The sequence below is a fragment of the Oreochromis aureus genome, linkage group 8 (assembly GCF_013358895.1).
Source record: "Oreochromis aureus strain Israel breed Guangdong linkage group 8, ZZ_aureus, whole genome shotgun sequence".
In the NCBI taxonomy this organism is placed as follows: Eukaryota; Metazoa; Chordata; class Actinopteri; order Cichliformes; family Cichlidae; genus Oreochromis; species Oreochromis aureus.
The window spans coordinates 5,426,314-5,442,047 of NC_052949.1; the positions used below are offsets into that span (position 1 = coordinate 5,426,314).

General features: G+C 41.6%; 1 protein-coding gene across 1 annotated transcript; it reads left to right on the forward strand.

The window, feature by feature from the left end:
- Nucleotides 1–5,291: 5,291 nt before the first annotated feature.
- Nucleotides 5,292–15,601, forward strand: stx4 (syntaxin 4). Its single transcript, XM_031759369.2, has 10 exons — nucleotides 5,292–5,490; nucleotides 5,843–5,935; nucleotides 8,227–8,326; nucleotides 8,490–8,564; nucleotides 8,644–8,714; nucleotides 9,056–9,164; nucleotides 10,553–10,626; nucleotides 10,941–11,078; nucleotides 11,158–11,268; nucleotides 14,301–15,601. The coding sequence occupies exons 1-10, from the start codon at nucleotides 5,461–5,463 to the stop codon at nucleotides 14,376–14,378; spliced, it is 879 nt and encodes a 292-aa protein (XP_031615229.1). The 5' UTR covers nucleotides 5,292–5,460; the 3' UTR covers nucleotides 14,379–15,601.
- Nucleotides 15,602–15,734: the final 133 nt, after the last annotated feature.

The window sequence follows — 15,734 nt, forward strand, 5'->3', positions numbered from 1 at the left end:
GGATCCAGCACCAGCTCTGAACTCAGAAGCCCCACCCACCTGCTATTCAAACCTTCTGTTTGTGATCGACAGTCAATCAAAGCAAAGAGTGCATGGTGCAGGGTGAATGTGTCAAAACAGTAAAATAGCCGCTTCAAAATGTGCCATTAAAATATTCTAAAAAATTACAAACTTAACCAATTTTTTAAAAGTAATTGGGAACAAAGGTAGCGGCAACAATCTTACGTCGAAAGAAACAGTTAAAAACAGAATTTATGTGCTCACCAAAAGTAAAAGTGCTCTCTGAGATCGCTTAAGTTCTTGCAAAGTTTCTTGTGGAGATAATTACAAGGCTGGAGGATGGAGGTCAGGGGTTATAAACAATATTTAATAGAAGATTTGATAGACATTTACCTGTGTGGTTCTGATTTGGTTCTGATGGGAGGCTTAGGGAAAGGCATGACCTCAGAGATATGTGTGAGTGAAAGAAAGACAATAAGAGAGATAAAACTCTATCAGTTGTAGCAGCTCTGGGGAGCTCATTAATGGTGTTGTTTCAGCATTTGATGTGTTTAAATCAAGATAAAAGTCTTAAACAAGGACGTTGTTGAGAATTCTGTGAGCATACATTTTCCCACTCTTTATGAAATGATCTCATCTCTGCCTTTCCTGTGTGTCTGTGAACAATAATACATCAAATGTTTTTAGTTTTACAATCACATTTTCTGTGCAAGTATCAGGAATGGACAACTTTACTAAAAATTCAAGGAACAAAGATAATGTTAATGTTGGATAGTTCGTTGGCTGAGTGTTTTTCCAAGCCTGACACACACTGATAAAAGCAGGGATGACAAAAATGTGGCTTGGGGGACAGAAATGAGTTGCCAAAGGGTCCAATCAGACCCATGGGAGGACTTTACAGAGTGCAATGAGTTCCAGAGGACCTATGAATAAGTAATCCCAGAGCCAGATCCCAGGCTTCAGACCGCTCTAAACACTAGACATCTTTTTCTACTCTTGTGGTTCTCAAACTTTTGTCTGAGTCTGCGAAAAAATAATTTCTTGAAAATAAAAGTCATATTCATTCAGCTTAGCTTCACCTCATGGACCCGTGTCCATGTTCCACCTGTACGTTTCTCCACACACCAAAATTAGAGACCCACTGGCTTAAAGGAAGGAGGCAAAAGGCTTATTTTAAGTTACATTGTGCTCTAAAATAAGATCTGTTAATCATGCGGAGCTACTTTAGCAGAGCAGACAGAAATGAGTATAATAGGACGCCCTTAAAGACATACAATCCTAAATTGGGTTCATTCTAAGGTGTAATATCTGAGCCACTTATTTCTTTTCTGAACTGAATTGAACTGAATCTAATTTTTGCATCTAAAGCTGCAGTATATTGATTTCTTTTATATTTAAGGTAATAAGGATCGAGACAGGAGAGCTTTCCAGAGTGCAACTTTAGCCCTTTTACCAGGACGTACTGAGTTGCAAGACATCGAGACTGAAACATGCTGACAGAGGATGTCCAAACATCCATGACAAGCATCTATAGTTTTCCTGGATTTGCCAAAGATACATTTATTTCTAATGAATATTGATCATTGTGGCTATTGTTCTCGCCATTTTTAAGAAAGATAGAGTTATCATTATATTTTTTTAAATTAATGAACGTTTCCTTGGGTAGCAGCTGATGTATGTCTGACTTAGATTCAAACGCTGACACTACTGTTCCAAAGTCGTTAATGTCGTCAATACACTATCCAGCACAAGCTTGACAACAACGTTGTACCAAGGGCTGAAGGAACATCTGGAGTAGAAGGAAGGTAAAGTACAAAGTGGTCCCAGTGCTCCCAGTAATCGGAGCATTAGGAGTTGTAACCCCAAAACTGGGAGAGCAGCTCCAGCAGATTTCAGGCACCATATCAGAGGTATTCAGAAGAGTGCAGTCTTACATATACCTCAGATGCTGTGCAGAACCTTCAAACTCCCAGAGGGTCCTACAGTACCTTAGCCCAGTTCTTCTCAACCAGCGATGGTGGTGTCTCCTAACGGTACATAAGCAGCACAGATGTTCTATCCCAGTCACTCGTTTGGGTCTGTCTGTGTACGCCAGGGGTGGGCAACTTCAGGCCTCAAGGGTCAGTGTCCTGCAGGTTTTAGATATCACCCTGCGTCAACACACCTGAATCAAATGATTAGTTCATTACCAGGCCTCTGGAGAACTTCAAGACATGTTGAGGAGGTAATTTAGACATTTAAATCAAATGTGTTGGATCAAGGACACATCTAAAACCTGCAGGACACCAGCCCTTGAGACCTGGAGTTGCCCACCCTGGTGTACGCTGTCCAATAGTCTAGAGGGCACCTTTGGACCCCCTGAAACTTTGGTCCTGGCAACCACCTCCGGTCTCTTTCATCATTATGTCCATACTGCTCACCATTGTTCCCAGTGTGCTGTAACCTCTGGATCTCCAGCTTCAACAGTAACCATCTTCTGCAGATGTTATTGCACTGAGCTGCCAGGTCCTTCTAGCTCATTGTGGATGTTGGTTTTCTACTGATCCCACATGTGCTGCACATAACCTTTTTTATTGTGTCAGCTGGCATAGTAACATTCCACCAATTCCATATTTTCAGTCCTTCTCCATGTTTGCATTGTTCCAATAGACAATAATATATAAAGGTGAGCTTGAGACACTGGACTAAAGCTTTCCTGTAACATTTGTGTTTAGGTTAGGAGATTGTGCCACCCTGTGGACAACCAGCAGTCCTGCAGCTCAAAGAACCAGCTGCTGCAGATTATTTAACTCATTCAGTTTAACAACCATATCTTAACAATGCATCTGCATGATAGCAGTTGGTTTATTGATATAGCAATGTTTAATTTTATGAGTTGTTTTAAGATTTTATGATAAATTAATGTGAAAGCAGTGCTCTACAATTTGACTTAACATAAACAAGTTTCATTGTTGGGGCTGAGGTCAAGTTAAGGCAATCATTTGTGTTCTTTTAAAAATCCAGCAGAATTTCTTCCTGATTATTTTTTTGATTACTGAAACTTCATTACTCTGTTCATCAAATCATGAGTCAGTCTGTCACTTTCTGCTTCAAGGTTCCTACAGATGCCGCCCTCGTCCTGATCAGTGCACAGCTATGAGCCTGTCCTCCTCCCGCAGGGATCTTTGTTCTTGAAGGTTTCTTTGGTGTTGGGTGTTGTAGAATTTTGTAAGTAAAGCCTGCAACACGGAAAGAGCTGTGATCAAGCTATTTATTACTGCGCGCAGGAGAGCCAACACACATTTAGCATCACAGTTCACAGTCATGCCAGCTCTTCCCCTTGGGATGTCTCAGCTTCTCTTTTATACCCCCCACACACAACTCTGTGTATCTTTTAGTTACAATAGGTTTCTGTCCCACGGGCTGTGGCTGGACAGGGGACAACTCCCACTATCTTTTCCCAGGAAGCTCCTGGCACTGGCCCTGAGTTTCATCCTTCTGAGCAAAACAGTTAGCAGATAACATAGTGAAACATCGTTAAGCAAAGCTAAGCAGTTTTCACAAGGTCATGCTGACACATACACATACTTCATCTGAGCATTCAAAGGTTATACAAAATCATACAGTGAAGTTCTAACCAGTTAAATCTACATGTAAGGATAAACTAGAATTTTTCCATAACATTGGGCCAGTTTGTTAGTTTCCTCTTAGTGCTGAGAATTTCTCAGTATTCTTTTTCTTTTCTCTTTAAATGCTGAGAGCTGTTTTTAGTTGATCCAATTTTTTGGGAAACATTTGTGTGCAACTTCCCCTTTCTTGTAAACTTCTACTTAAAGAAATACCCTTGCTTTTTCTGCCTTATCTCTTTGAGTTTTACGCAGTCCTTTTCAACTGCTCTATCTCCAAGACTAAGGCAGCATGCTTTTCCTCTAGGGCCGTTATCTGTTCTGCCTCATTGCCCAATGTCTGACTGAATTCGAAGTTCTCAGAAACATAACATTCACTGCTCGTGTTTACAGGCTCTAAAGCAGCCTGTGGTTCTTTCACTGTGATGTCACTCAGCTCAGGGTGAAGAGGTGGAGTAGTTTGGAGAACGTGTGGTGTTTCTGCAGGCAGTGGGCTTCAGTGTTGGTGCCATAGGCTGTGTAGATGTTTCCAGCAGGTAGTTTAAGCACCACTGCAGACTCTTGGAGGGTCACTGTCTACTGTGGTCATGGAGCTGCAGCAGACTCCAATTTTGGTGCTCTAGCAGGCTGTTCCAAGATTTCAGTTCTTGATTTTCAGCAGATATTAGAGTTGTGACCTAAACTAAAATGTTGTAACTCCCGACTTTCAGCAGGGATCAGTTTCAAACGTCTTTCAGGATTTGTAAAGCAGGATTTTCTTGTTCTAGTGCAGTTACCTTCACATAATTTGGATCTGAATGAAAGCACCCTTCAGATTCAGAGGCTGCACTTTTCATGCCAACGCAGGAGACAGCAGATTTTAGACGGTTTTACTTTCAACTTGCTTGGACTGCACCTGTAAATTCATCACTTATAGCAAAATCTGAATTTTTTAGGCATTTAAACAAGCAAACTATGGACTGAATTGTTTCTGCCTCTGTGTGTAATGTCTTTTTTCATCTATTTTTTTTATAGGAAAAGATTTTGATTCCTCAGGCAACGGCTGTTCTCCAGTCAGTAGAAACTATTAAACAGTAGTTACAGGCCGATTGGAACAAATCAGTGTTTCTAAATTTAATTTAGTCACGCTGTTTATAATGCTGCCACAATATGACCTACATGTAACTTTTGGTGCCTAGGTGGCACAGAACAAGTGAGTGAACATAACATTAGATCTTATGTCGACATATCAACAGCATCTGCAAGTACAAGAGTAAGTGAGCAATATTACTGGCCCTATAAAACTGGCTTAATTTTAAAATTTGTAATAAGTTCTGAGGTCTGTTTTCTGTAAAGTCTACAATTGCATGTTATTACATTACAACACCCATGACCAAAATATTGTTGTTCGTCTTTGTTTGCTTTTCCTGTTTATTTTTTCCTCTTTTCCTTTACTTGTCCACTAAATTATCTATTCTCTTCTTTCTTTTTCTGTGCCTCCTTAATCTTAATATCCTAAAGTCACGACCCTTATATCCCTACTATATCTGGACAATATATGTTTATTGATCTATATAAATATTCGCACATATTTATCTTTATATGCCTAGATTATTCTATGTAGTGAGTATTTGGGAAGAAAGGAAGCCTACGTTTGGAGTCTTTCAGCAGTTCCTCCTGCTATGACAGGGGGCGCCAGTGAGTCGATGAGTTGAGTGTTGAGTGGGCCGCAGAAGAAGAGGCGCTGCCGCTGGAGTTTACTAGTTGAATGACAGCGGCGGCGTGAAGTTTGCGGATATTACGCTTTGGGAGCGGCTCGCTTTATTTCAGTGCAGCGTTTTTTTACTTTTGATTTCTTCCCTTCGCTTTTGGAAAAATGAGGGACCGGACCAAAGAATTAGGAAATGTGAGTTTCAAAGTAAACTGCTAACATTAGCCCTAGCTTGCTAGCGTGGCTAAGTTAGCCCAGTTCACTACTTTACCCGAGTTAACCAAAGAGTCTCCAGGGACAACTTAGACCAGCAGAGGGAATCAAAAAAGTGGTTAAAGTGGGATTTTTTTTGCAGATATTTCTCTTTATAAAAGTTGACTTTATTGACGTTTCACTTCCAACTTCCGTTTCAGTCCTTTCTCCTTAAAGGATAGGGCAGGCCGGGACAGGGCAGGGCTGCAGGGCTCATGATTCACATCCTCGGACAGCGAGAAAGCACTGACTGTTTTTCTTCTGTTTATGTTATTTAAAATCAATGTGACTTCAGACCGCAGAGGCTTCGGATGACGATGAGGAGGGCAAAGCGCTGATGAGCAAATCTGGAGGCTCAGAGAAGGAAAATGATGCCTTTTTCAAAAAGGTGAGGCAGAAAAATCACGCACTTCTCCGTGGAAAATCCCCCAAAATCAAATGATCTGCACTGTCCTCATTCACTGTGGTAGTTTGCGCACATTTCTGAATATCACATTTGTGTAAAAGAGAGACAAAAATGCACTGCAGAGGCTTAAATATCACAGACTGCTGCTGATGCTTCTTAGCCTGTTTTGTCAACAAATCATAGTCTGCTAAATCCCAGTCTCCTTGTACCCGAACTGTCATGAGTAAGGAACCAGAGTTAGTCACCTAATATCACAAAATGTGACTATTCTCTGCGCTGATCTTAGGCCTCTGTAATAATATGTTTGAATATTTTTTTGGTTTTGATTTGAAATGGTTTGAAGAAACTGCTCATTTTATGCATATTCACCCTTTATGCATATCCACCCTTTTGTCCTTGGAGTCTTATTCTTGGTATGGAAAACTCCCCCTAGAAAGTATTTTAAAGGTCCAAAAAGTGTGACTAATATTTCAGGAATGCCTTAGATATTCTCATATTTCAAGATTCAAGAAGTTTACAAGCAAAACACAGTTTACAGGTTAATATAAATCTACAAAATTGCAAGTGTACAATTATGAATAATTAAAGTTCGACAGTTCATCAGTGATTCAGCCTGATGGCCCGTGGATAGAAATTGTTTTTTGGTTTTTTTTGGTCCAAAGCAAAAACATGGAAAGTAGGAGACCTCTGAGCCTGATCCACTTGACCTTCTTGCCACTATAAATTTTTAGAAAGACGTTTATGTTAGTGACACCATTCACCAACAGGAGGAGAGAAGCTGGAGGATAAGGACCAAGGTTATCTGGGGAGAGGACACAAGGACGTAAGGGCAGGGAGCCACAGAGGCTGGACATCCAGTGTCAGGTTAAATAGATGTGGAGTCAGAGCAGTTTAAACTGTACTGCGTAAATAAGTGGGTTAACGGTGCTGTATGCAAGTGTTTTATTTAAAAAAAAAAAAAAAATCAGCAGTTGTTCAACTAACATGAATAGTCTAGTTATAAGGCAGATTAATTGGTTAGTGAGCCATACTGAGCCTGAAGTCAGTTTCAACTGTCATGAAGGTGGCTTTTTACTTGGCTGGATCACTATAGTAACTTGGACTGAACACATGACCTGGTCTGCAGAAGGTTATGTTCAGTGTTTTGGTTAAAAATCGTCTGGAAATGCCGTGTTTTCACTGATTGAGAATATGTTGTACGTATGGTTATGTTTTTCATGCTGAGGAAAGCTGAGCAGCAGTGTAAACAGGGTGCAATCATGGAAGCTTGCTCACTGAAGAACTTTTTTCTTTTTCCATCCATAAGTCAAAATTTGTAGCCGGCGTCTTAAAATGTTGACTCTGATTTGGCCACAGACTGAAGTGGTTTCCACACCTTTGTCATCGAGCCATGGTCCATTGTTAGTCCTGAATTCACTGAATATTATGATGAATCAAGTTTAAAATTTCACAGCTTTAACTTGCAGCTGTCGCGTCAAAAACCTTTATTGCTTCGGCAGGAAATAAGAGGGTAAGTAGCAGCCAGGTGCTGCTTGCTAATCAAATGCGTGGGAAAACTACGTCATAACTTGTGACATAACTGGAACCTCCTCTTAACCCTACGCCATAACCTTCCACGTGTTGTGGGCTGCATCGACCCAGCATGTAGTTATATTTCTTGAGAGGTGCACGTCAGGTTACGGCGTAGGGTTAAGAGGGGATCTGGTTACGCTGCAGATTTATTCATGCATTACTTTACAGGACTGGTATGACTTTAATAGAGCTGTGCATAAGCAAATGTCTGCAAACCTCAATGACCTGAAACAGCGTTGAATTGCTTCCAAACAAGAAAATGATTACCTCAAGTTATGGGTGCTAAAGGTTTTTCTACAAGCTGCTGAATCGTGAAGTGGACTTTTTTTTCATGTGATGGTATATTAATTCATGAATTCACAAAACAAACAATTTTCTGTAGCACTGCTTCTCTGAATTATTTGCTGCACCAGTATTGTCTTGTTTTGTGAGTGCAGTCAGAGCCTGAAGCAGAAAGCCTGTGTGATACCCATTATTGTCTCTGATGGGGGACTTTAGGTGTTGTTGAGCCAGCTAACGCAAAGAAAGCTTACCTATGTTGGCATTCCTTCATAGTAAGCAGAGGCAGCTGCACCCATTTAGCTATAAGGACCGACAGAGGGAATAGGATGATGTTTGCTTGATATATGAGTTAAATTGAGTTAACAAAATAGTTCTTTTGTTCCCTAAGAAACCTAAAATTCTTTCCCTGTCATCGTCAGGTCCAAGAAATTCACGAGGGGCTCCAGCAACTCAAAAGGATGGTGTCTGACCTCGAGAACAAACAGAAAACTGTGCTGGGCGAGGCGCTACCGAAGGAAGGTGCGTAAGCGAGTTTAAATGCTCGTCATATATAAAGTGTAGTGGTTCACCGAAAGTTGCAGACAGAACCATGTTAGTAAACTGTCAGAGGAGAGGTGGCGATCAGGTTGTCATATTCAAGGGTTTTGTTTGCTAAACTTACTGTTTTTGATCTTTTGCACAGATATGAAGAAAGAGCTCCAAACTCTTCGAGACGAGATCAAAACGCTGGCTGGTCAAATCCAGAGAAAGCTGAAGAGTGAGTATCTTGGAGCTGCAGGGGGAAAAGATTTATTATTTTGTTCAGCGTGGCTTGAATTATGGCCATCTTTCCACAGGTATTGAGCCCAAGAAGGGAGAGGATGATGGGAAATACATACCCATAAATACTCGGATGCAGCGCACACAGGTAGCACCTCAGACTTTTTGTAATCAGCTAAAAACATAACGCCCCTCTCTCTTTCCATTTTCTCTGTAAACAGCATGCCTTCGAGGTCATGTGACTGGCGTATGATCAGTTTTAATGAGGTTTAATTAACAAGAAAATGAGCTTTATAGCCTTAAGGTGGAATGAGTGCTCTGCTGATAGTTTAGACTTCGGTTATTGATAACCATTTTAAAAGCAACTAAATCGTAGGTATTATCTGTAATGGCCACTCATTGTGAAAATGACAGCTGATTTTGGGGAAATTTTGAGGGAAATTACCACTACATTTGTTTTTTCACTCTGCTTCCTTTTTCGTTCGCCAGCACGCCGTCTTGTCCAAGGAGTTTGTGGAGCTCATGGGCCACTGTAACACCATCCAGGCCCAGTACAGGGACAGAAACGTGGAAAGAATACAGAGGCAGCTGAAAATCAGTGAGTAGCACGCAGCACCGAGGAGATATATCTGTCTCCTTGTCAGATTTTTGTGGTCTGTGGTCTCATTTGGGGAAATCACTTTGACCGATCACTTCCCCGCTACGGCAGGAGGTTTAAAGTCGGGTGACAACAGCATGGCATTTTCTTTTTTCTGTCACTTTCTGTTCTAAAATGACACAACATATGTTTAAAGGGGGTGAGATGGATATTTCACACTAATGTGCAGGAGTGCCTCTACTAGGGTAGCTTTGCATGATTCACATTTCAAAATGATCCTTTTTTAATTTTTTTTAATTTTTAATCTTGTACTGTACCAAAGGCAGTTTTAGCTCCTCCCCCTTTTAAGCCAACTTTCTCCTAATTGGCTGCCCCTCAAACACAGAAGGGTTGGGTGGCCGGTGGGTGGGGTTTGTGTGCTTAGGTTGACCATATTAGAAATATCCCCTCTCTTTAACGTCATACTGAGCCAAGACTAGAAAAGCACAATCTGAAGCCTGAGCTTTTGGCTCACGGGGAGTACGTGTACATAAACTGATCACAATATTTTAAAATTTGATCATCCACCTTTCAAACAGGACATGAAATAAAGGAAAAGCATAATAAGTTTACTTTAAAACAGGGGTGGGCACCGAGGGCCGGTGTCCCTGCAGGTTTTACATGTGTCCTTGAACCAACACAGCTGATTTAAATGGCTAAATTATCTCCTCAACATGTCCTGATGTTCTCCAGAGGCCTGGTAATGAACTAATCATGTGATTCAGGTGTGTTGACCCAAGGTGAGATCTAAAACCTGCAGGGACACCGGCCCTCGGGGCCTGGAATTGCCCACCCCTGCTTTAAAAGAATTCTGAAACCATGCTGGTGCTTGAAGCTGATTTGACCAAAGATGAGTCAAAGGTGCTCAGCTAGCAGCTCTGCACAGCTTCATGTGTGGTCACGAATGACTAGAAGGCACTGCTGTAATTTCCTGTCATATCCTGCAGTGGTGGGCGTTCCTGTTAAACAAAACAAAACTGTCAAATAATGAAGTCAGTTTAGGTACAACCTAAAAAGCTCAGGCCTTGAACTGCTCTGAATGTTGATGTATGGATATTACAGTGATCTAAAGCACATGGGACCTCTTATCTCTAAGCTCACCCACCCAGCTCCACCCGCCAGCCAGAAGAGGGCTGGCTAAAAGGGGAGTGGCAGAAACGCCTTCAAGTTTAAGATAAAGAAAGATTATTTTGAACTGCTAATCATGCAAAGCTACTCTAGTATAGAGTGAATGATGCAAAGCCTAATGGGAGCGCTGTAATTACTGTAGATGAGGACAAAACAATAGCTTCACTGTTCATCCTGCACGTTCCTCTAAACGCACTGATTCGATTTTCTCCTGTCTTCAGCTGGCAGCAACGTGACAGATGAGCAGCTGGATGCGATGCTCGAGAGCGGGCAGACGGATGTTTTCACCCAAAATGTGAGTACATGCGAAGTTAACAAAAAGGAGAGTGTGTTTCAGCGTGAGAAACCACAACACAGACTTCCCTGCAGCAGATGCAGGTGTTCTGCGGCTGCAGGTTTAGTAACTTTCACATACCTCTCTAACTGCTTAAACAGGACTACAAATATGGTAAGAATATCCTGTGCAGCCCTTAGCTGTGCTGTAGTCTAACTCAAGTAGCTTGTGCGAAGAATCCTGCAGGCTTTGTGCTGCTGTTCATAGATGACCCCCTGAAAAGTTGTGCCTGGTTCTGCTGTCCACGATTCCCCTAATAAATATGTGGTGTTCAGATCCTGAGTGATACTAAAGCTACGAGGCAGGCTCTGAATGAGATCGAGTCCCGGCACGATGAGATCCTGAAGCTGGAGAGCAGCATCAGAGAGCTGCATGATATGTTCCAGTATCTCGCCATGGAGGTGGAGGCTCAGGTACGCAGCGCCGATGAAGTCGGTGGAGCTGGTTTGGGCTGCGGATGGCGTTTGATTGTGATGTTTTTGTTCACCACAGGGGGAGATGGTGGACAGGATCGAGAACAACATCAAGCAGTCTTCAGACTACGTGGAGAAAGCAAAGAGCGAGCTGGAGAAAGCAGTCACGTATCAGCAGAAATCACGCAAGGTACGCACAGAGAAACCCGAATGACATCATGAAAAGGACAGTTTTTTAATCAGTCGATCTAAGCTTCACTTTTACTTCATTACACTCACAGCAAACACGACGCCAAGTTTTCTCGCAGCTCGATTACACACACAATCTAAACAAGGATACAAATCGATGCAAAGCCTCTTAGAGACTGTTTTCCCACATTCACATGAAGGTCGTGTTTGCTCGTTTCTGCAGGTTCTCACTTTTCTCTAAAATAAAAAACAAAGGTAAACTTCAGGAGGATCAGTCTGTCCAGTTAGGAAGCAGAAACGTTTATGATTTCAGCTGCTTTGGTGCAAATTAAAGCAACAACTAGTGAAGTAGAGAGGCAACAACAAGGCGACTTCCAAACAGGAAATGGTTTTACAGTCCGTGCTCTCTCCTTATCCCTCCTCTAGTTTTGTTTCGCTGCTAGTACCATGAGACGGTACCTGCAGCCCTTTCTGCTCCTCCAGGATCTTCACAGTGTGGAGGACAGAGTAGGAGCTGGTCAGGCTCATAGCAGTGAATCGACTGGACAACTGCCAGAGCCCTACATGTACACATGTCAGAATCAGACTCAGTGAGGGTGGCATGATGACCTGAAGTCCTTTAGTGAGACCTGTGATCAGAGGCCATCAGCGGCGTGAAGCTGCTGTCATCTGTGAACAGAACCCAGCAGCTTCACACTGACAGAAATGAGAGTGGAGAGGCCTAACCAACTGTCATCAAGCATGATTGTTGGTTATGTCCATGCAGACATTCCCTGACGTTAATACATTAGAAAAAATGGATGAGAAATACTTATTTTCCAATTTAGAGGTCAGAGTTACAGTTTCACTGAGTGTAGTCTGTGTAAAATTTATGAAAATACTTCCTTAAGCTTGTTATTGAAACAGTAATTAATTTAATGGTTATCATTAAATTTGGAAAACCAGAATCTGTTGATGAAGAGATGGAAACACGACTCGCTGTTTTCCTAATATTCTCTTAGTGCCTTTTTCTATAAATACACCAGCTTTCCTAGTTTAAGCAGTTGTCCTAAAATCTCCTAAATTAAAAACTAAATCAGAAACAGCAGAGATGCATAACAATAAAAGGACACTTTGTGCTGCAGAGAGTCGTATCCTCTTTTGGTTTCATGAGTACGTTACAGGGAAAATAAGGAGAGGGCTCCGATCCGCTTTGTTTTTCTTCCTCCTCCGTGCTGTTATGAGAGAATACGCTCTGCCCTGTATTCATATGAGTGACGCAAGGTGAAACTTCTTGAAATGAGTTTCCTCATTATTCTGCTTTGGAAAATGCTGCCTTGCAGAGAAATGCTGTTTGGATCACCACTAAAACTCGATCACTGTGCTAAACGTGCAGAGGAGCGGCCTCTGTGTGCTTAACGGCAGCACGTTCCAGAGTCGGAGAGTTTGTAAATATTGACACTGGAAACTGCTCTAATGGAGGAGAACAGCAAATAAATTAGGCTTCTCAAATATTGTGGTAATCCCATCTGTTTGGTTCTATCAGACTCTCGTTAAAAAGATTAAAAAGACTGTGAGATAAGTGAAGCCAGTGCTGCTTTCTTGGCCAGCAGGGGGCGACTCCTGTGAAGTGAGGCTGTAAGAGAAAAAGCCTTTAATATATAACCTGAGCAAACACTTTCCTGATGAGTTTTCGCTCTGTTTGTAATTTTGCACATTAGGGTCTCATGTGAGGTAATACAAATTAAAAAATGCTGTGACGAGTCCTCTGCGAGACCAAACCCACACCTGTCACATCTGGTTTTTAAGAAACAAGATGGGCTACAGCCAAAATACAGAAGTTTTTTTCTTTTTTCTTTCTGTATTAAATCATGTTAATTTTTTCTGCATTTTTAAGCCTTCATAGCTCTTAACTACACGATAAGAGATGAGAGCCAAGCACCAGGACCCTTTTTTTTCCTTATAATTCATTGGAGAAAACTTAAAGTGCTTTTTCAGTAAACTTTGAAGGGTCATATCACCATGTGGGACAGGTGTCTGGTCAAAACAAGCGACAGCATGTGAAGGTCTCCTTTTTGATACCAGGCACATCTTCTAGCTGTCTTTCGAATGCTGGGATGCTTTAACGCTCCTGAATTTTGGCTTATGGTTATGAAATGGAGCAACTTTAGTGTTTACATGAGAAATAAAACTGATCAAACAGCTTCAGGTCAACTTTAAGCTCACAAAATGAGACCCTCTGGATCAACAAGATCCAGATTTGTCCCACTGCGGCAGATGGCCACCCCTCCCTGAGCCTGGTTCTGCTGCAGGGTTCTTCCTGTTAAAAGTTTTTCATTCCCACTGTCGCAAAGTGCTTGCTCAAAGAGGATGGTTTTATTATTGGATACTGATGATTTTTTTTTCCCAGTAAAAAGCACTTTAAGGAAACTGTTGATGTGATTTGGCGCTATGTAAATAAAATTAAATAGAAGCGAATAAATCTTGGCTCGAGGTTGAGCCCTTTGCAGGAGAACGGCTTTAATCTTGAACAGATCATCCCATCCCTGACCTGATCACGATCGGCTGATTTTTTTAGCTTATTTATTGAAGCCATTCAAAAGTTGTACAAGTTACAGGCCCTGAAAACACAATAGCTTGTCTTTGGGTGTTGACTCTTCGAATTAAATCCCCATCTGGTCAGACTTTATGGCACCAACTAATCTTCACAGCCTCATGATGACTAGTTGGGAAAGCTCTGGTTTTATGACGTGATTTAAAAAGACCATGTGTGTTGCTCATGCACAAAAGAAAGAAAAGGAAACAAAACTTTACAAACCACACCTTTGTTACCTAGAAAACAAGCCTGGTATCACATGTTGGGGTAAAAATGAGACCTCTCGTATGCTGTAACATTATAACCAGCGATCTGTCCCACAGAAAATGGGGCAGCTGTGCTTGTTTCTGTGTGTCAGAGACTTTAAATTTGTCCCACTCTGAAACCATGATGGGGTGGGGGGATTGATTTTTCTGTCCTGGAATGACCCTAACCTGTGTGCTTATCTCCCACTGCAGAAAAAGTTCTGGATTGCAATCTGTTTGGCCATCCTTATCCTCATCATCGTCATCGCCGTGGGCACTGCCTTCACCTAGCAACACCCTGCGGTGCAAGTTAGCAGAAGCACATCATGGATATCCCCAAATCCACACATTCATGCATATACATGAACTCACAGGATGTACAGCTGAGCGGAGTCAATTTGATTGTTTTTATTCCTCTAACCCTCCTGTCCGCCTAACGGTTCTACTCTCCAGTTTTTCTGTTGTATGGAAGAGATGTGCTCTCTCGTTTAATCTCACAATCTGTGCTGCGCGCTCGATGCAGGCGCTGCACGTTTTCTGTCAGTTTCTGTTCTGCAAAAACAAACAGCAGGACTCACTGTGGACTGTTACACCAGTCGATCCTTCCCCTCCTGTGTTTAAAAAAAAAAAAAAAAAAAAAAATAGAAAAGAGGAATTAAGTGACCTTGAGTGGGGCACAGAGCAGTATTGATCAAACACTGGCACTCGTCATACTGTACTCAGGAAAACTGTGTCGTAACGTCGATGCTTCTGGATGAATTGGAGACCTAAAGAACAATTTTATAATGTAGGCCTTTTATAGTCGGATACAGGAAATAGACTAATATAATTGTACATAACCGATGTTGCTGGTGATAAAAATTTATGCAGATGATTTTTAAAACTTGAAAGGTTTTTTTTTAATCATACTGCATACATGTAACAAGTGTAAATACAGATTTTGTTTGTGTGTGTGTGTTTGTGCGAAATACCCCCCCCCTTCCTCCTCCTCACTTCTCTTTACATTTGCATAAGGTGTCTCAACACTACAGGTCCAATGCTTCCCCTTTCCTGTGCCCTTCGGGTTTGTATTTTTGACTCAACGTTGTGCAAGCGCCTGCTTAAACCAACACATACGTCTTCAGAAACGGTGCCTTCTCCTTTGCAAATGTGACGTCGTGCATTAACAAAAAGGGATGGATGTATTTTAGACTTAAATGTTTTTGGTTTTGGTTTTTTTCTCAGTGCTTTGTCCCATTATGCAGTCTTTTTGCTAAATTTTGGAGTCAAAATACACCAAGGGGACAAACGAAACCCATTTCAAAAAGAAAAAAAAGGAAAAATGAACCAAAACTGAGAGGCGGCTTCTTGCCGACGCCTCGTTCGGAAGCAGAAAGGTTGCTGTGAAAAAGGCTGGCAGAGGACGGTGGGGAGTGACACTGCTACTGTGTAAAATTATGGCTGTTTAAATTTTGCATCGCTCATTTATTTTAATATAGATTTTTTAAAATAAAATACCACCATGTTCCATTATCCTCAGTCTGTCTTGTATCTTTTTAAGATTAGCATGTCTTGAACTATCAGCTGGCCCTCTAAAGGAGCCTGGAAGCACCTCGGGATCCCCAGGAAGAACTGGAAAACGTTGCTGGGGAGGACAAAGTCTGGAAT